The following is a 21,613-nucleotide window of genomic DNA, read 5'->3' as shown; positions in this document are numbered from 1 at the left end:
TATAGCTCAGTGGCGTGCGCGGTAAAATCTAAAATGGCCGCTAATGTGGAAATCCAGGATTTGATGTTTAGTGAAATATCTTTTTTCAAACACTATTCTTTCTTAATTTTCGTGCTGTATGATATGTTTTGCAGTTGAAATTTGATGTTTACAACCCGTAAGAAAACCATGCACCTAAATCCGTGATTATTTTTTTCATTTTTAAGTAAATTTACAAGAGTCAAAAATAACCTTCATCTTTTATATGTATTCAGGCGCAATTTGAAATGTCTGAACTTGACCTGGATGATGCAATTGCATCTATTTTAGCTGATAGTGATGAAGGTATGTTATGTTCACATTCAATATTTATACAAATGTATAACCTAGTCAACCTACACATACAATAAATGTCTATGAAATGTTTTACAACTTTTATTATTATAGATGCAGGGACTAAGAAGAAGAAACCTTCATCTAAGAAAAAGGTATATTGCTGTGCAGATTTTGCCTACATACCAGGGTTTCTGTATAACACTCATGCTAAATATTGGTTACAACCATATGCTGACAATTGTGCAAGGTTTTCGTGGTTTAATACATTACATATATTCTGCTACTAAAACTAAAAAATAGTCTGTTATGTTTCAGAATTCAAAATTGTTGTCATCAAAAGCTTTGACATCAAGGTAAAATACATAAAAATGGGCCCCAAAGACAAAGCCAGGTTGCTAAATTCCTTCCTGCATTTTACGCTAGCTTGGTGAGTGTTTAACAATTTTTTAACTGTGATTTGCCTAAATTATAGTGTGAATGATGAAGAGTTTTACAAGAACTTAAGTAAAATATCTGAAGAACAAGAAAATGAGAAACAGGTGTGTGTGATCACACTTGTTTAATTTGTGGAGATTGTTATTATGTGTGAGATATCAATGCTGTTTCTTCACAGGAGGATATTAAAGTAACAGAAGAAGATGCCAAGAAAATGGCTGGTAATCTTGCTGTAAGTTGTGGGAAATTGCATTTTACTGATCTTTGCAGTTCTCTAACAAATTTATGTCTTGTCTAAATTTTCTTTTTATGATGATCTACCCAGGGTCTTGATGACCTGGACTCAGATTTGCTTGGTTCTTTGGGTCGGAAAAAAGTGGCCTCGCCTAAAGAAAGAGCTGGGAAAGATGCTGAAATAGAGAAACATGAAGAAAGACGAAGGACATCGTCAGGCTCTCTTCATCGCAAGGGATCTGTCACACCTTTTAGTGGTAAGACTGACAATATCCTGTGTGGTTGACCAGTGGTTGTCAGCAATATATAAGATCACTCTGTGAAATTTATCTTTCAGACGAAGAGATTGGTGTTCTTGACAACAACCTGATGATAAGCGAGGAAGAAGATGATGTCTTGAACAGCAGTATGAATAGTTCTACATCAAAACATCGCAAAGTCTCACCAAACAAGATATCTCCAAGAGTTAGCTTGGAAAACATGCCTGAAGGTGCGTAATTCTTTAATTTTGGGAATATAATTGCTGTCATGAAACTTTAAACTTTTCTGTTTTCATAAAGATACCAAAGGAAAGAAGCCTGTGGGTAAAAAGAAGTCAAAAGAAATAGATTTCGACTCAGATTCTGAGCTTCCTGGTTTGGACAGCAAAGACACCACTGATATTAAAAGAAAGAAAAAGCCATCATCCAGAGGTAGAAAATCAAAGAAAACAGCTGACGAAGATCTGTTCGGAGATGACGATGATCTTCCTGGTATGTGCGAACTTATTATCATCTTAAACTATCATTCTTTTACATTGTACATGAGTCAAGTGCTTTGCTTCTTTAGAAAAATGAGCAGCATTTCACTTTGCAAGTCAGATCATGTCTCTATCAGTTCTTTGTTAAAAATTACAAATTATCAAGCAGGAGACTCATCGTTTGTTTGATCTTCTTTCAGATCTTGATTGTCCTACGAAATCAGAGAAGCCTAAAGCAGCGTCTGCCTTGGATAATCTGATGGGCAAAAAATCTAAATCTTCCACATCTGATAGAAAGAAGTCAAAACCAGCCTCGCTTGATGATTTCATGGCTAAAGTTAGCACAAGCAGTAAAACCCCGTCAAAATCAGGTATGTCCAGGCAGATCTGTCAGTCAGTGTCAGAGTGAAAATATAAGAAGTCTTCTGACTAATCTTGGAGATTTTGCATCATGAATAAAGTATCATAAATGAAGTATCCAATGATGATTTTCTTTAGAAATTCAAAGTCCTGTGCGCAGTCCAACATCCGAAGAAACATTCCAGTTCGGAGGTTATATGCCGAGCTCAGCGGGTGGACGAAGTTCCAGCAGAAGCGCTCGTCCTGATTCAGACTTCGGCCGGAGATCTGTGAAGTTCTCAGATGATCTGGGATTAGGCGATGATCTGTTTAGTTCAAGAAAACGTCCATCCACCGCTCCAAGTGGGCGAAGAAAGAATGAAGAGACAAAAGATCCTCTGAATAACACCTTCACACCTTCATCTAGTAAAGGTAGCGCTGCTCTGTTATTAAATTGAGATGAAAGTTTGTTCCTAAATTGATCTTTCTAAATCTTGTTCTTCGCAGACAAAGGAGATTGGCTTGGTTTGGATGAAAAAACTGATAGTCCAAGAGAAGACGAAGATCTCCAAACATCGTTACAAGGTATTAACACATTTGCATGGTTCAAACAGTGATATCAAAAAACAAAAACGAGAATGTTCTGTCTCAAGGTTCTAAGACCAGCACATCAGGTGATTGGTTAGGATTGGGTGATGACGTGGCCGATGATCAATTAAACGATGGTTTAACGAAGAGTCTTGATTCTGACACACAAGAACCTTCCAGCACTGCGCCAGCTCTCGCTAAAACTCCGCAGGCAAAGAAAGATGACGAACTATCAAAAATGCTGGACCTGGTTCCTGATGAACAGAAAGTCGAAAGTGATGACAAGTATGTAGTTAAGATTACAACAGTTTTATTCTTGTTCATTTGAAGTTTTAAATCTCCTGAAGCACTCCTCGTGTGAGACAAGACTTGCCTGAGACAAGATTCTCATGAAATAGCTTCCCGTGAACTAATAACCACTGTTTCACTATTCTTCTAGATCACTGTTCCCGTGGGAGGGTGGTAAGGGCAGACGTGGTCGAAGAACACCCAAAGAAGATCAAACTGAAGTTCTTTCACCCAAAACAGACTCTGAAGCAAAGTACGGCACCTTAACAACATTACTTTTCTAGACTAGCTATTGCATTACTTGAAGCATCAATAAATCTTTCAGAATTAGTCTCTCTATTACTTTGCAAATTTTCACTAAATTTTTCTCATTTTTAGAACTGACAAAACTCTGGATAAAACCATCGACAAACCAAAAACTTCGACACCAACAGACACCTCCAGTTCGAATCAAAATGAACCCACGAGAGAAGAAATTAGAATTTCGAATATACATTCGTTGCCAAGCTCACAGCAGCCAGGCAGAGTTTCAGATCCAGTCTCCTCTGATAGAACTCCACAACCAAATCACGTGCGTTCTGCGGCCGATGATCCTGGCCACGTCAATTCTCAACGGACTGGTTCTAATGCGCCTCGATATCGTTCAGAAATCAACAAAGAGAACTTTGGGGTGGAGTTGAAGGAAATGATTGGGAAAATACAGGATGTTGAAAATGAAAAATATAAAGTAGAAATGGACATGGCGAATAAACTGGCTGAGTTAGAAACAAAGGTAGGAAATATAGATTTAAATGGAGGATGACTGTTAACCAGGTTCTCTAGAGGTCCAGTACGGATCATCTCTTATTGATGTGGTATTAATTGATGAATTTGTTTTGCGTTTTAGATCCGACGTTTAGAAGTCGAGAACGACAGTTTAAAACAGAGTTTAGAACTGAACAAGGAGCGGAATAAAGAGGAAATTTCTGCGATCCAAAACTCTCATCGGTTAGTCTTATTCACAGCCACCTCATATCTTTAAATTTGTTTATTCCGGGGTCTCAGTTTTTGGCTGGAGTGCTAAACAGCATTTTGTTGAATTAAGGAATCGTGTGGAAGCACTGGAGGAGTCCTACCAGCGTCGTGAAGCCAGGGAACGAGAGGAGACGGAGAATCTGATCTCAAAACATAAAGATACTGTGAACCAATTAGAGCGAGAGAGAGCAGACCTTAAGGCTGCGCATGCTCGCAAGATCTCAAGCCTTGAATCGAATAGATTGGCTGAGGTTGAGAGACTCACTGAGACACATCGTCGTGTCCTAGATGAACTACGCAGCGAGCATAACGCTGAGATTAATCATCTGAAGAGAATGAAAGAGGAAGAAATATCAGCGACGATGAAGGCTTTCGCACACACCAAGTCATTGCAGGGCCTCATGCAACAAGTCTCTAATTCAACAAAACAAGTAAGATTTTAGTTCACTCTCCTTTTTAGTTCACTCTCCTATCTTGCACTGATGTTTCGTGGTCACCAGCAGTTCTCCCAAACGAGACGCTTCTAAATCCGGATATTGTGAATTGATCTTTTCTTCTTTAGATCGAAGACATGCATCATCTGGTGGAGTTATCTTACAAAACTAGTCAACAAGAACGAGATATTACCATTAAAAACAAAGACGAATATCTCAGTCAGCTTCAAGAACGGATCTTAAAACAACAGACTGAAAATGACGAGGAACGAACGAGATTACAGAATCTTGTCGCGAAAATGGAAATACAGATGCGGGAACAGAGTAGAAAATACGAGGAGGACAAGTGGAAGTTGACTCAGGTACAAAGCAATGATCTCAGGTAATGATGACTTGTGAAGTTATTAACAGACAAAATACCATCCTTTCCAGGAGGATTCGAGGTTGAAATCACTGCGCATGTCTCTCGAGGAGGAGAGACGCATCACGCGGGAACAACTCGAAGCAGAGCGTGGTTTAGTTCAGAGGACTAAAGAAGAGTTTTTATCTCAGCAACGTCAAACGATGGCGGACATGAATGAGGAGAGAAGGACATTGGCTTTAGAAAGAGCTGAGGTGAATTCTGCTCAGAGAGGAATGATTAATAAAGAAAAATTAAAACATGATAACTTTACCAAGGTATGTATGGTGTATGTACTAGTTTTTCTCAACGAATAAGTTTTGAATCTTCAGGATATAGTTTTGGTGTGTATTTTAGCTTACAGTGTTTCTTTCTTCAGTTTGACGCCGAACAAGAAAGCGCCAGAGTTCGTCTGGCTGAAGATACGGCTGCCTTAAATGCAAGAGAGGAGCAATTAAGACGGGATCAGGAGGAATTCAGGAGAGAGAAGAGGATATTTATGGATAAACAAGACAAATGGAATACAGAGAAGGATCGTATTGGAAGACTGGGACTGGAGCTTGAGAAGCGTGCCCAGGAGATTGACGAAATAAGCTTGGTAAGATTTCATCATGATGAATGAAATGTAGTTGAGAAGAGTCGATATGATTCACAGCGAAAATATTGACTCCGGACTTCATGAGTGAAGTCTTGGTTTTACCAGTGGAGGTTATGATATGATTGTTTTATTTGTTGTTATAGGAGGCAGCCAAGGTTGGTGAAGATGGGAGAAATTCTTTGGAGCTTGCACAGCGAATGCAAGTCGAGATATCTCAACAATCAAATGAAGTGGAAACCAGAGTGTTGTTGTTACAAGAGAAAGAACGGCAGATTGCTGATGTAAGTTTTCAAACAACTGACCTGTGCGCACCTGATGTTCTCGGGTGATTCTTGACTGGTGTTTGTTTCTCTGCCCCAGGAAAGACTAGCAGTTCTGAAAGAAAAGAGAGAGTTGGAAATGGAAAGACGACGAGGGTTGTGTGCTCGTTGTTCCCGCGGTGCTCTGCTACAAAGTGACTCAAAACGTACGTTATGTGAAGAATTAGATGGTTCTTATAAAAATAATATCCCTGAAGGTTTTGTACAAGTAAATGGAAAGTTAACATGACAGATTAACTTTAATTTTTTACCTTTTCAAGTGTGAACATTTCATCTACTGGTATTTTATGTATTGTGAATATTCACTTCTACTCTAGGAGCACCAGAGTCAACCAGAGCCATTCATTCATCAGATTCCAATCTCTCATCACACTTCATCACAACTGAGGAGCTAGTATCCAGTCCTCTTCCTCCAAGAACAAGTCCTAGCTTGGCTCCAGACCTCTTGGCTAATACTCTTGATTTAAAGAGAACTCTGCGTCGTTGCTCGCTAGATAAGGAACAGGTGATTCATGAAGCCAGCGTGAACGTGTGTACTTCATGTAGTATGTATCGTAATATTCATATTACTTCGCTTCAGGACGAGGAATTTTTGGCAAAGGAATCGGAATTTCTTAACAACCTCCAAGACTTGAGATTACGTCCAGTGCATGGTACCTGACCTTGGGGATAATGTCGGTGGCTCTTCTCGTTCGGGTGAGTAAATAGTTAAATCTTGTACACCATACCACATACGTCCCTAATATCCGACATCCGTTTCGACGCATCTCGAGATTCCGTGCCCCGTCATAATACTAAACACGGGTTGGGTTGACGATAATGCGATGACGGCGATTAAGTTTATATGTCCACAGCTAGGTTGTGTTTGAATTGTTTTTATCATAAATCATGCGCTACACTTTGTGAATGTTCGTTGCGATGGGAAACACGTTAGGGGAATTATGCGATCAATATTAAACGATTGAGATGGGGTACTAATCTTTGATAATGACGAGGGTGGGTAGGCTATTGTGACGTAGCTATGGCAACTAATAATTGTTACTGAGAGACTGAGACGTAATGATGAAATGAGATAGAACACAAACCACAATACACAGTTATACGTGAAAACGGTTTTAACCGTTTTAACATTGGGAATGAAGTAGCTACATCATCTATGCAATAGCTTTCATCGTGAGCTCTGTATCAGGCAGTGAAGTAAAGACATGCTTTATTTAAATACACGAACCAAGCTTGCATTATTGACAACATGGCAAGGTTATGATAATGTTTGGCATTGTCCAACCGTAAGATAGCACGATTTTTTTGAAATCAAACAAACCCAAAGTGTTATATAAACTGAGCTTGTCGCTCTAATGTCCTTAAAAGTACGACATCGCCATATTTCCTGAATTCCTTCAAAAGACCAGATAATCCACAACTCTAGTAAAATAACTTTTTTAAACTAATTGGATCAGAAAGTATTTATTTCATATCATACTGACATACATTAAAATAAGGAATATAGAGTGATTTTTGAAGTGTGTACGTTGACAATGTAATCTGCACGACTGTAATAAAGCTATTATAAAGAACTTAGCGATCATAGTTTTAAGATAAGATTGAACTGCTTTTCGTCACGACACGGCATCCTTTCGTAGGCAACCGTAAATTTCCGACCAACTAATGAATACAAACTACACAAAGTCTAGTTAAAAAAACTTTATTGAAAGGTATCTATTAAAAAAAGCCTGCTCAATGGAATCTGTTCAACAGAACATTGAGTTTTTAACAACAATGCTATAAATTACTACAAAATTATGACAATCTCAAAACAATTAAGTTATTGGTTGGTTTAAATTATTATAAACTATATTCAGTAGATTTCAGTAAGCGTGATATATCATTCCTCAGATGATCAGTCGATAAGTCTCAGTGTTGTCCTTGAGGTTAAGCAAAATTTATGAATACGTATTTTATTCTATGAATATACGTGTACCATCTGATCGAATGTAATAACACTTTCTGAGAACTACATGATGAAGACTCCGTAATAATATATTCACCGTTCAACAGCGCTGTAGGAGTTCTTCATTTTGACAATACAAAACTCATCCTTTATACGAAATATGTATATAGGTGTATAAAATAGATCACGTGTATGCTTCAAGCATTAGAAAACTATCCATCAGTATTTTACTGAAACAATATTATACCATTTTGGGCTATACCTCAGTATATCCTATCAGAGGCCCATAGGTAGAGGTGAGAAGCTCTAGCTTACTGTCTCTTTACGAGCTGAATGGCTTTTGTAAAATGCTTGTGATGGTGTCTCAGCATTATAGCGATGGTTTTCAATGGTTTTAGCATTGTGTTTCAGCAATTTCTTGGATTGACTGAAGTAGGAACATGCATGCACAAGACGCTTCATTTTTAGATGTGTGAAATACCATGGAATGCGATCGGAAAGAAAGTATGTTTTCGATTTCAAAATAATATCCTGCGTCAATTTAGTGCCTCGATTTGTAAAGCTGTATATAAAGATACCGAGTTTGGTAGAAAAAATTGCGTTTCTTTCAGTCCAAACAACAAGAAATAAATGAATAAAATGCTTATACGATTTAAAACCATCCTAACACAAGCCTTTCATATAAAATATTTAAATAGTGTTCGTTAAACGTTGGCTTGTATTTCAAAGTTCTGAAATACTTTTGAAAGTAATTTCAAATACCAAACGCTTTTGCTAATCCCCTCATCTTCATCGAAACACTCCTTTCCTTTAGGAGAGAAAAAAGTTCAACATCCGGCCAGCAAATGTTATGTCTGGGTTTAGTAAACCTTACTGGTGAAGCGATAAACCAGTTTACTTCGTGGTTTCGTTAGAATCCCCTTCGCAATGTAGGTTCGTAACGATCTCGCGAAGTTCTCGTACTTCATGTGAGGTTTGTTTCTTCGTCTTCCCCATTGCGAGGCAACTTCAGCTGAGTTGAGGAACTTGAACACACCTTTTTCCCTGTCCACCCACTCGATGATATCCGAATATTGTGCTGGATTGGCCAGTAATTCGAACAGAAAGTGACATAGTCTTGGTCGTGATGTCTTTGTCTTGAGCACAGGACTGGTTATTGGGCTGGGCACATTCAGCGAAGGTTCGCTGGGAACTCGTTGGAACCCGGTAAGCGTCGACGTCTTTCCAACGATGGGATTTTGCAGGGGTGTTGTTTGTGGTACTTCAGGTTCATAAATGCTGCTCTCGTAAGGATAATAAGAATAATCCTGGCTTGGATCAGGGACAGCTAGGGATTGAAGTAGTTGTATGCGGTTGTATTCAGCATCACTGATCCATTTCTCTTGAGTGACTTTATTAGCCATCCCTGGATCTAGTTCCAAACTGCAATAGTGGTAAAATTATTATTAATATCTGAGGAAATACTAGAACTATTGTTGGCAAGCCTTGATATGATAACAGAGCGGGTGATGATGTTTCTCCTGGAGTATTTTAGTATTGAACTAGTTACCTTGGTTTCAATGGATTAGATTTATCACAAGTGCAGTGAGGCACGTCTGAGGAATAAGATGAACACGTGCAGTCATCGAAACTATGTGATTGGGCGATTTGCTGAGTCTTGTAGACCAATAGTTGGCTTTGAACATCTGCCTGAGTGCGTGTATTTCCTGAAGAGTCTGGTGAATAGTCGAAACTTCCTTGGTCTCCCATAATGCTCATCTTCACTAAATCACTGAGGTTTTGTGAATCATACCACGACGAACGACCTCCCATTGGGTCGCTACGTTGAAAATAGCCAGGATCATAATAACCATAATCTGTAAAACCGAAATGAATATGTGTTAAGCCGCTTAATTCAAATCAGAATATCTGATACAATTTCTTATCGAATACATTAGGGGCCTGCCTGTTACCATAATTGCTAAGATAGATTAACGAGTAAGAATGCGATAAGATTCTATTCTTACACAAGCCAAGGTGTAGTACATAAATTATATATATTGAAAATCATGTGATCTGATCAGAACGTGATCCACGCGTGACACGTCGATCCCACGCGCTTGTTTGTGCTAACATCTGTCAAGGTTATGACGTCTTCGAATTATAGAACGTGCCGACTAGGTCAACACCGTTCATTTAGTTATAGTTAACCTCTCGTAAACAAGTTCTGAGTCCATGCACGACCATAAGTACCGCCTGTGGTGTAAACAGATAAAAAACGATGAGGGCTTAAAACTCTGGTTTGGACGACGTGAGGAGATAACAGATGGCAGTGTTGACACTTTTTAAGATGAATAAAATAAAACGGCATTTATATAATGACTATATAATAAGATATATATATATAATATATTGTTCTTATATCATTACCTATGGATGATACTTCGTGAAACATTGTTAGTGTTTAATATATATTTTGTGGGTTGGGTTAGGTTATGCGCATGCTAATATCATTGCCAAGCTTTTTAGCTCACCAGCGTGGGTTCTGCCTGAGTGCTTTTCAGAACAGGTAGTGAGTTCACATTTAATTTTGGAGTATTGTAATCACATAGAGAATAGTGTGCACTACAGTAAAATAATATTTATGTAATATGATATGTGGAATAACAATGGCCCGCAATTACGGATTCAAATCACAGAATGTAAAATATGAGCTGTGTGTAGAGTACGCACATTCTTACACTAATATTTCTGAGCCGTTTGAAAATTTTGATAGCATGGAATGCGCGCGTTCCATTGTTCATTGTTTCACCAAAACAGGTCAAGACGCGGTAAACGTCTTTACTACTTGAGACTTGAGATAATTTCGTGATGATGGAGCCAGGCAATGACAAAAACAAAGTCTCGTGCTTCAAAGTTTCTGCCGCACAAACACAGCCAACCGTAGCTGAAGGTTTGACCTTAGAGTCAATTCCTCTTGATTTAATAGCATGCCACAAGACTATACTATTTCAAAACTCCAAAGTATCTTCCTCTTTTACCTCTGGTTGTCCTGACATTATATTAGTGAAGAAATGTTGAAGTAAATGACTAAATGGTCATCTCATACGAAGATGCGAGACGTTCTACGAAGAGTTGTATATTATTGTACAAATATGATAAATCATTTGGCATTTATTGCACAGGAAACGTGATATATTATTTCAAATATCTTGCGAATATCGCTTTTTCGTGCCGTAAAATAGCTGTGGACAACTTCCTGAATGTTGTGGCTTAATGAGATTAAATTGTATATTTTTTGAAGACTCCTCATCACTCGCGATAAGAACTCACTAAAATTTGCGTGACTTTATCATTAAGAAAATTATTCATTTTTACTTTCGTTCCTTGTCATTATCACTGTCATTGAAATATGGATGGACGAGGTATCGAAACCCGCGTTTCATTACATCATCTTACTTTAAATGAAACACTAATATAACGTGATGCTTGTTAGTCATTATTTGACGCTGTGCAGGAACGTTGATAAATATGCAGAACACAAATGAATTAATTTAACCGGCAAAGGACATTTAAGATATATCGTATGATTAAACGACGTGTTGAAATCCACTATTACAAACTGAAAGAAACATATATGCGTTCTTTGTGGTGAAGTGGCTGTTCTCTCGTGATCGTAAACGATCAGTTAGTAAAGTTGTCACATTCAACAATACACCCACGGCCCTAGCTTACCTGAAATATTGGATACACAAGTTCGATTCATAATAATCTCTCTGAGCTCTGGAATAACTACAAATTAAAACGAAACATGATTATTTGAAAGTGCATGCACGATACAGTGAGAATTACTATACACACTACTGCTGATGGATAGAAATCTTGACACTTAGCATGAAAATCAAACAATGTCGCTTCATTTTATCTATTCCACAGCTAAATATGTATTATTTAATAAGAAATATTGTGTTGATCACTGCTGCTGGATCAACGTATCTTGCGCGACCGTTCAACGTTACCGCAAAGTTAGTTAAGTTAAACAAAGTGAGAGACTTCCCGTGTCTAAATACTATAAACTAAAAACTTCCTTATTGCCTACTCCATTCACCCGCATATTTGAAAGTTTTAAACCTCAATTTGAAAGTTATGTACAAACCTCAAAGTACAAATACAGTAAAAGATCTTAATCGTCCAGCAAATGTGATGTTCAACTTTGCGCAAGCGTTGGATGACACGTCCTTGTTCTTACGTTGTTTATTGGCGAATAAATTTTCTTCTCTCGAAAACAAGTTGTGGAAGTTTTGTGAGTGTACGTCATTAATAACCTTGAGTGGGCGTTAGGTCATGTTATTCAAGGCTTGCCTTTGTGTTTATAACTTCCTGTAAGTCAAAAGCTTGTTGGATACAGACTCGAGGAACGTGGAACGTGTGTGGTTCATTGTTAAAGTGTTTCTGAGCGTCTCATCCACAGCTTCCAGCAAACGAACGGAGTTTTTAGTAAATATAATGTCTTTGAATCTGTCGAAATCTACTTTGTCTTCTTCGCTAGTGAATGTGGTTCATCTCTAGTTGCATTATATCTTCAATTTTTATTCCCGTTGACTCGTTCATCAATGAGGACCGTCATGCTCTTATCAAACAGGCTGTTTGCATCCAAATGGCTGGAAACTATTAGCCGGCCACAATGGCTTGACTTTCTTATAGTTATGGAGTAGTAATGATGTATTTAATGCTGGTGTTTGTTATATTCTCTAGTGGTAATGAATGAATGTCATTTCAATTTGTTACTGTAATTGTTCAACGGTTCCACGAAGCTCGACAACGAACCACGATCAACGACTATTTTCTTCATTGATTTACTCAGAACTCAGCTTCATGGAATGACACTTGTGTCGAAAACATCATCTTCCTTTCTTTTGTTATGATAATGAACCGAAATTACTATACCTCATCAAATTCCTTAGTAATTAATATACTCTATGACCAAAGTCTAACACCAATGATAATAATTACGACCAGATAAGTTTAACAGCGAGGCAAATTTCAACTTGAAGTTATTTTTAAGTTTATACCAAGTTTATTTTAAGCCAAGACGATGGCTATACTCTTAATTTTCTTTTCATATAAGATGTTTAATTTTGTTATTTTCCCACACCCTTTTTCGCTATTGTTTGTATAATGAACGGATTACATTTAGCTCTTTTCACATGACTTACGAGTGCGGAGGTAATCTTGAAGAATCAAGATCCGCTGTGGATCCGCAGGACGTGCCGTGATATACGGTCACAAAGAATTCTTGATACGGGATGAAAAAATACGAGGAATCTGTCGTGCGCGCCGGTATCCCATAGTTGAGATGTATTATTGCGAGATTAAACTTGATAAACACACTTAGTGTTACTACATGATCAGATAAATCCAATTAAGGCAAGTTTATATTAAGGTTTATTTTGTGAGGAGGGTTGATGATGGAAGTGCGAACCTTGTTTGAGGGATTGAAGCTTTTATTTTGCCAGACTCTACAATAAGGTAGCTATCGTGGTCTCAAAAATATATATCTTAAACGTGGTGGTCCAGTGTAGGTAGTATTCTACAATAAGCTGTCGTGGTTTGTGTCTGAACTACCTGAGAAAGATATCTCAAACGTGGTGGTCCAGTGTAGGTAGTATTCTACAATAAGCTGTCGTGGTTTGTGTCTGAACTACCTGAGAAAGATATCTCAAACGTGGTGGTCCAGTGTAGGTAGTATTCTACAATAAACTGTCGTGGTTTGTGTCTGAACTACCTGAACATATACCTCAAGTAGCTCTCGACATTTAGAACGACATCCTCTCTGCAAAAATCTATATATTTTTTAAGAAAGGCGTTTACTGAACATATTGAAAAATCTATTGTATATTTTTAGGTTTATTCCAAAAACCGGCGACAAATTTACCTAATTATCAGCGAGATTGATTGTTTCTAATGTCTTAAGTACAATAAAATAATCCTGATATGATTATACCGTGAAAGATCTTTAACAGCCAGTTTGGAGCCATAAAATTCAAATTTAGCCTACCGCACCCACACGGCAAACAATATAATTGTATTTCATGATTGATTTTAATCACTCCGGCAATATTCTTACATACACTCTCGTATCTTCTTTAGAAAAGTGAAATCGCTGTTCCTTCTTTCCTCGGATTAAGATCTTGGGTGGAAATAACAAATTACAGATCTTTTTTTATCATCAGACTCTTTATAATAAGCACGGGTGGAACCTCCTCTTTAGAACTAAGAGAATCAGCTTACGGTCGTATAATTTTGCAGTTGTGGTAAAAAATATGAGGATGTACTTATCAGGTTACAATACCACAATCCTGCAGGAGAATTTTTTGAAGTTGTTGCAGATTTGAAGGCGTTTAATTGCGCGTGTTCCATGATCAATAAATCGTTGTTTGAAGAACTATTTTGACTACGGCGTCTATGTTTTGCATTTCAACAAACATACTTCGCTCAAGCCATATAATGATTCCTTCACACAATATATTATTGCATATTCCATGTTATTATGGAAGGAAAGTCAATGAAAGATTTCTATTTGGAAAATGGGAGCAAATCTTCTGGTTTTAAGGATTTTCAGTAAAGTCGTGTTGAATGAAGTGTTTTGTTAGTTGTGATATATTTTTTATACATGCTTCAGCTGTATTTCGAGGGCATCCTACGCCATCACCCACACAGTTCTTGTGAATTTCAATGACACTTCAATCTCCATTATATATTCAGCCACTTTATAAACAAGTAATCTTTGTCTCATATTGAAATTCTATATTTCTCAACTGACGCATCCTAAACTGCAGTGCATTGTGGGTTATTCTGATGTGAAGACCATGGCTGTGAAGTAGCCAGGGTAGTTGATTGTTGTTTTAACAGCGTGTAACTCACGAAGTCTTCTTGTATGAGTTCATGCCGCAAATAATATCTCACTCCAGGGAGCCAGGTTGCTACGGGTGAAAACAATATCGAAGACTGAAAGTTACGTGGGTTGTGTGTTTCGATTCACACACACAAAAAAAGCTGTCTTCTTTGTCATTTGCATCTTAAGGCGAGCCGCGCCATACAATGAAGTTGGTAGTTCCTGAGTCGTCTAGTTATACGCCCCTTCTTCTCTTCTCACAAGTCCTGAGTATTGTATCTCTCAGCAGGTGGATTCTTCATTCACTCTCAGGTTGATTTGGGTCAGTGAAAAGCAAATCACTTAGGACCTAAATTAAACTCTACTCTAGATATTGCGCTATCTGTTCTACAGGGGAAAACCTAAACTAAACTAACTTTATTTATACTGGATAGCTCTATCAGTTCTAAACTGTTTTTCCTATAGAGGTCCAGTAAGGATCATCTCTTATTGATCCAGTGTTACTACAGGAGGAAACTTAAACTAAACTAACTTTATTTATACTGGATAGCTCTATCATTTCTAAACTGATCTTCCTAGAGATCCAGTAAGGATCATCTCTTATTGATCCAGTGTTACTACAGGAGAAAACCTAAACTAAACTAACTTTATTTATACTGGATAGCTCTATCAGTTCTAAACTGTTCTTCCTAGAGGTCCAGTAAGAATCATGTCTTATTGATCCAGTGTTTTACTACAAGAAGAAATGTAATTTCTTTCACTAAACTTGCTTAGCTATATCAGTCTGTGAACGCCTATATATATATATATATATATAGACAAGTATGCAGACTTATTAAGGAAGCGCAAGCACAACGCGGAAAAATACATTTCATAACTACATGTGGTACGACTCGTGATTGTTACAGAATTTTGTCAAAGTAATTGATTTAGAGTATTGATTTCCTGTCGTATTTTATACAAGAGCAAATATCGTATTGAAATATTTTAAGAGTCAAAATAGTTTAGCCCATAAACGTAGTATTTTCTTTCATACTTGTTCAAATATTTCATTCCAATTGCGCGTCTAACATAAACATAAGAGGAGTATTCAAAATCGAGCCAAAATAATGACGGGAGTTTACTCTGTAAATTATAAATTATTATGCAGATTCAGTTTTAAAAAATTCGGAGGATAATCTCGTGACCCTGAATATGAAGATAACAGAAATTATCATTATTTTGTAGTGTGTAATCTTAAAAGGTCTTTTTAAGACCCGGCATTGTTCAGCAATATTTCAGCGAACATCACAGCAGATAGAACATTGAAGTTTCACACGAGAACATTGAAGTTTCAAATTGACACAGCGCCCATTCATTCATCTCTCAAACAGCCAGCACATACGACGTAATTGTAAACATATTAGGTTATTTTAATAATGACGTAATATGTATGGTAATTCTCGCTCAGTTTTAATATCATGTGCTCCACAGATTTGGGCTCAGCCTGCTGCCTGCCTTCATTCGCGTGGATTTCGCGTGGGCTCGTGGTGAGAATTTGAAAATATCGGTGTCGCTATGCAGTGACAACTGACAAGTAGTCTTGTGGCATTGACCTCTGTAAACGTCTTAAACCATGCATTATACCGGCAACTCAATCTTGTAATGACGTGAATTAACATACGTCAGTATTGAGGTCATCATGCTCGCAACTTCATCCGTTTCTTAATTTGATAATAATTTTGCAATCATGTATTAATTGATAGATGTGTTGTTGTATATGGATATCCTTTATTTTTTTTAATAACCACCAGTTGGGGTTTTTAAGCCTTATCCTGCTAATACGTTTCTAAACATGTTAGAATATCAAGTAAATAGGTTTTGAATTTCAAAATCGTTTGACTGTTTTAGGGTAAAATATTTGATGCACTTGATTGCGAGATCTTCGGCTTATTCATCTTTACACAATCGGTAAATAAGATTCGCGTCAGAGCCTTGGATTTCAGGTCACGAAGTTCAAAGTTAAACACGCAAAGGCTGGTATTAATATTGCAATTGTAACACGTCACTCGCACTGGATCTTCCAATGAGTTGATTTTGTCAACAGAGAAACGTGTGTTAATATAGAGGTAGACTTGGTATATTGCATTCGCATTTGCATCTTGTTTTTCACAAGATCGATAAGTAGCTGTGCCAAAACCAGTGAGATGTTTACCTCACTATTACGTCATATGCAATTAAAACTATCAACATTCTCATTTGTGAAAGATTATGACATATCCTCTCTCATGTAGTTAAAAATACTATCATACCGAATAACGTGATTGACCGGCAACTTTTGAGATATCGTTTTCAGGTAGTTCAGACACAAACCACGACAGCTTATTGTAAAATACTACCTACACTAGACTACGACGTTTGAGACATCTTTCTCAGGTAGTTCAGACACAAACCACGACAGCTTATTGTAAAATACTACCTACACTAGACTACGACGTTTGAGACATCTTTCTCAGGTAGTTCAGACACATACCACGACAGCTTATTGTAGAATACTACCTACACTAGACTACGACGTTTGAGATATCTTTCTCAGGTAGTTCAGACACATACCACGACAGCTTATTGTAGAATACCACCTACACTGACTACCACGTTTGAGATATCTTTCTCAGGTAGTTCAGACACATACCACGACAGCTTATTGTAGAATACCACCTACACTAGACTACCACGTTTGAGATATCTTTCTCAGGTAGTTTAGACACAAACCATGACAGCTTATTGTAGAATACTATCTACACTAGACTACCACGTTTGAGATATCTTTCTCAGGTAGTTCAGACACAAACCAGGACAGCTTATTGTAGAATACTACCTACACTAGACCACCACGTTTGAGATATCTTTCTCAGGTAGTTCAGACACAAACCACGACAGCTTATTGTAGAATACTACCTACACTGGCCTGAAATCACTATAACATAAAATAGCAAACCAACCTATCGAATGTAGTATTATTGACAACCACTCACACCATGACTTAATTGAGAAAACATAATCTACATAGACACAGCTATCAGATTAAAACTACCCCACGGTTCCCGAGTAAAGCTCAGTTCATGTATTTCCATGCAAGCGCTCTTACCTTCATACAGATCCTCATATGCGAGATCAACATCAGAACTTTCCATTTCCTGCAAAGTGACACCATACATTAGTTAAATAATGATTATTTCACTGCTTTTCTGCTGTGTGAAGAGAACTTGTGTGCAACATTTTGACCTGAAAACGGCTGTGGTTGGACCGTCCAGGGCGAGCAAATTTAATTAAGCAATGAGCGGCACGACACATTAAGTATTCCTCTCACGTGCAACGTGATTTCCTAATCAATGAGAGCATGAATTACTGGTTAAACTACTTTCCTGATGAACGAAAAATAGAAGTAATCAAATCACGTTATCGCAGTGAAAGTTTAGACCATCCAAATCATGACAACTTATTGTAAAATATAACTTACATTGAAGCAATATGTTAAGATATTTCGCGTAGTTGAAACACGTAATGATTTTGGCAATTTATTCTGGTAAGTTCTGGTATAAGGTAAAGCTGTAGTAACGTCTTTAGACGAGGCTCATTATCAGTGCAGGGGGGCAGTTAGAAACTGCAGGTATAAGAAAAACTTCACTTAAGGTCCATAAAAGTCATTTTCCTTCGACGGCTTTCTTGAAGTCACGTACTTCCTTCCTCTTTATCATTTTATAATAAGATGTTGTTTAGTAGCGCCTTCAATAAAGAGGTTTTTCTACTAAACTGGAACAAGGCCACACGTATATTGAGTTGTTTATTTCACGTTAGAGGATTGGCATAGTGTCGTGTATCATTAGATAAGAAACCTCTTTCAAGAGAAGATTCAAATTAACAACATTCACGTCAATATTGCCTGTTTTTTGGCAGGGCAAAATATATCGTAGTTTGTATCGTTTCTCTCGTATGAAATTTCTTAGTAAAAACATGGGCACGCGAGAGATGATGTCTGGTTATAAGAGGCTGTTTATATAATTATAAGCGTAAAATTATCGTGAGGTTATTGAAATAAGTCTGCATGTAACAAGCACATGGTATTTTAGTAATGATTACACCATTGACAATGCCAGGTTCATGTTATATATTCATTTCAAAACTTTAAACTTATTTCATGATTCGTTTCATCTCAACTATGTGGGATCATTCATGTATGTACATGAGCAGACGCTATATCTCGTAGTATTCGTTGAGAGGTTTGTCAGGTAATTACCATCGCGAGCGCCGCGCCCGTACGCCAGTCACGTAGGGACAGCAAGGGATCATGAAACGCTAAGCATTCACAAGTGCGTGTTCAACATCGTCTAGTTATCTCGTCTGTGTTTACTTAGTGTGATATACGTGATATCACGTATAGTCTTAACTTGTGTCCATCAATCTTCACCACATATAAACCACTCTCCTAAACTATAAACTAAACTAATTATCTAGGCTGATCTTAGCCGGAACGTGGATTAACAGGTGGATAATCTTTAAACCAGATCGGTTAAACCAGGATCTGTCTCTCGGTATTTCGAATTCGTGGGTTCACAAACCAACCACGTCGTAATTACTATTGATCAAACAACAGCTGTGTTCCCACAGCGTGGGTGAATGGCTGAATTATGACAGTATGGCGCCCTTTCATTCAAAGACCAAATACATTGAAAACCATTGTTATTGCGACTTGCAAGTTGCAACTTTCTCTGAATTGTCGCACGAACAATCGTTTAATTAACAAGAATTACGTGAACAATCGTTTAACTAACAATAAATCGTGAGGAAATTGTGAGGAAGAAGAGAAGTAATGATTTAAAAAGGGAATATTGTTGTCGTGTATCTACTAGATTATTGAATGTCTAATTATGATAGAAATCTACCATGCTGTGATTACTATGGTGATCTATAAGCCCACAAACTGTATTCATACAACGTGGGAGGAACCTACTCGGAAGAGAAAATTGTAGTTGACCAAACCGTGGACAAACAATAATTTCCTTAAGTTTGGATATCCTCAATCGATTCCGTACAAGCGGAGCTATATTTATGTAAAGATGTATAGAAATTCATTTGTTTCAAAACCAGGATACAAGGTCGTATTTTGCACATCCAGGGTTGGCATTTAACCTCTAGGATTGAGTCAATTTGAATACAAAAATTTACTGATTAAAACATGGCGTCATAACCAAATACATTCGTGATCTTTTATTTACTTAAAATTCACAATGCCTTTTTCTTTTGGACTGAAGCATTTCAATCTGTCTGGGTATGGATGTTTATAATGCGCGGTATTTGTTAAAGCTTATCTTGTAATCATATTTAATCAATTACTAGTCATTATCACCTTTTAAAGGAAACAGGAAATTGTGTCAGTTCGCTTTCAAGACGGAAATCCTAAAATAGAGCGACTTAAATTTATCTAGAAATGTTCCCATGAAATTGATCGTTTTCGTTGTGCTTGTTGTAATGATATCATTAGCCGTTTTCCTCTTTGAAGCGGACCATTTATCACAGTGCTCTTGGTAACTGCGATGAAAAACATGGTTGCTTCCAGTGTGTGGGTTTAATCTATCGAAACACATACTGTGTAGGATTCTCTTTAATCACGATTGTGGGGATTCAGTGGCCACTGTGATGCAAAGACAGTGATCACTCAATAGAGTTATTCGTGCAACCCACTCATTTTATTTTCTAACCTACGTAAGATGTTTTTTTGAAGCGAACAGCTGCCTTCGCGACCATGGTAAGATAGTAGGATTAGTGCAAGCTAAGATCTGATGCCGTTCTTCAATAAATATTATAAACCCTGTATGATAGCGGCCGTCATTTGTCCATTCGAGTACTTGTATTACAGTAATATACGCCTTTTCGTTTACTTATTGACTATTTTTCAACTTCACATACCGTTATCTTGTGATTTGGTTTTCTCCAAGGCTGGGCAATGTCCGACGGATTGTACGATATTTGTTCCACAAAATGTCAACACGATATTTAAGATGTCATGTTCACCCGGGCAAATTACAGTATAAAATGAGCTGAAGGGATTCACCACAATATTTAACTTGCGTAGGATCAAAAGTGCCACGCATTTTACTGTTGCGTGGGTGAAGAATACGGAACACGAAACAGCAGCGTGGGTTTTTATATGTATAAAACGTTTCATGAAAGAATTTTATACCCATGCATGTACAGTGTGTCTGAACACACAGTACATGGGTATAAAATACCCATGTATACAGTGTGTCTTTGTCCTTTTAGTTGTCCTTTTAGTTGTCCTTTCAGTTGTCTTTTTAGTTGTCCTTTTAGTTGTCCTTTTAGTTGTCCTTTTGGTTGTCCCTTAGTTGTCCTTTTGGTTGTCCTTTTAGTTGTCTTTTAGTTGTCCTTTTAGTTTTCCTTTTAGTTGTCCTTTCAGTTGTCTTTTAGTTGTCCTTTTGGTTGTCCTTTAGTTGTCCTTTTAGTTGTCCTTTTGGTTGTCCTTTTTGTTGTCCTTTTAGTTGTCCTTTAGCCGTCTTTTTGGTTGTCCTTTTAAATGTCCTTTAGTTGTCCTTTTGGTTGTCCTTTTGGTTGTCCTTTTAGTTGTCCTTTAGTTGTCCTTTAGTTGTCCTTTTAGTTGTCCTTTTAGTTGTCTATTTGGTACTGTACTGTAGTCAACCGGCGTTATCCATAAATATTGAACATAAAATAGACCTTTTGCATTATAGACTACTGTTTGATCGATGCAAAATAATCCAATCAAACCAGTATATATCAGGCGCGGATCCAGACCGTATCGAACGTGGCTCGAGCCACGGTCAGATTTTCCCATCCAGAATTTTCCCATCTGCAATCTAATATTCACACATTATTTAGAAGTACATATTAATTCTTTGAATCACACCAGAATTAAGGAAATATATGTCTAAAACAAATAATTTGAGTAATATCTTTCGTAATCGTTGTCATATTATTACCAATTCCTGCTAAAAGTGGTAACAAATTCCCAATTATTATTCCTTGTTTCATATTATGATTGTTCAGTTAACACTGAACTATAAAATTCGCCGAA

General features: G+C 37.4%; 2 protein-coding genes across 4 annotated transcripts; one reads left to right on the top strand and one right to left on the bottom strand.

The window, feature by feature from the left end:
- The first annotated feature begins 26 nt into the window (after nucleotides 1-26).
- LOC114541713 (fas-binding factor 1 homolog) lies at nucleotides 27-20,098 on the top strand. Of its 3 annotated transcripts, none has more exons than XM_028561512.1 (25): nucleotides 27-157; nucleotides 255-324; nucleotides 427-467; nucleotides 631-668; nucleotides 788-854; nucleotides 929-982; nucleotides 1,076-1,241; nucleotides 1,322-1,474; nucleotides 1,545-1,736; nucleotides 1,924-2,094; nucleotides 2,222-2,494; nucleotides 2,570-2,647; nucleotides 2,716-2,935; nucleotides 3,090-3,191; nucleotides 3,317-3,710; nucleotides 3,825-3,925; nucleotides 4,023-4,383; nucleotides 4,515-4,748; nucleotides 4,819-5,064; nucleotides 5,166-5,384; nucleotides 5,528-5,665; nucleotides 5,745-5,850; nucleotides 6,022-6,209; nucleotides 6,285-6,400; nucleotides 19,021-20,098. In XM_028561512.1, exons 2-24 carry the CDS (start codon nucleotides 267-269, stop codon nucleotides 6,363-6,365), a joined length of 3,681 nt encoding a protein of 1,226 aa, XP_028417313.1. In that variant the 5' UTR covers nucleotides 27-157; nucleotides 255-266; the 3' UTR covers nucleotides 6,366-6,400; nucleotides 19,021-20,098. The 3 variants fall into 3 exon arrangements, with proteins under 3 accessions (XP_028417313.1, XP_028417314.1, XP_028417315.1); XM_028561513.1 differs by lacking the exon at nucleotides 19,021-20,098 and adding an exon at nucleotides 16,000-16,900; XM_028561514.1 differs by lacking the exon at nucleotides 19,021-20,098 and adding an exon at nucleotides 13,782-13,918.
- On the bottom strand, nucleotides 8,122-12,128 carry LOC114541720 (ETS homologous factor-like). Its single transcript, XM_028561523.1, has 4 exons — nucleotides 11,788-12,128; nucleotides 11,367-11,423; nucleotides 9,202-9,508; nucleotides 8,122-9,074 (listed from the first exon to the last, which is right to left on the bottom strand). The coding sequence occupies exons 2-4, from the start codon at nucleotides 11,395-11,397 to the stop codon at nucleotides 8,513-8,515; spliced, it is 900 nt and encodes a 299-aa protein (XP_028417324.1). The 5' UTR covers nucleotides 11,398-11,423; nucleotides 11,788-12,128; the 3' UTR covers nucleotides 8,122-8,512.
- Nucleotides 20,099-21,613: the final 1,515 nt, after the last annotated feature.

The sequence above is a fragment of the Dendronephthya gigantea genome, unplaced genomic scaffold, assembly GCF_004324835.1.
Source record: "Dendronephthya gigantea isolate DGI-Jeju-01 unplaced genomic scaffold, DenGig_1.0 000305F, whole genome shotgun sequence".
Taxonomy (NCBI): Eukaryota; Metazoa; Cnidaria; class Anthozoa; order Malacalcyonacea; family Nephtheidae; genus Dendronephthya; species Dendronephthya gigantea.
Note: the sequence above shows the minus strand (reverse complement) of the source record. Positions and strands in the feature narration are given on the sequence as shown.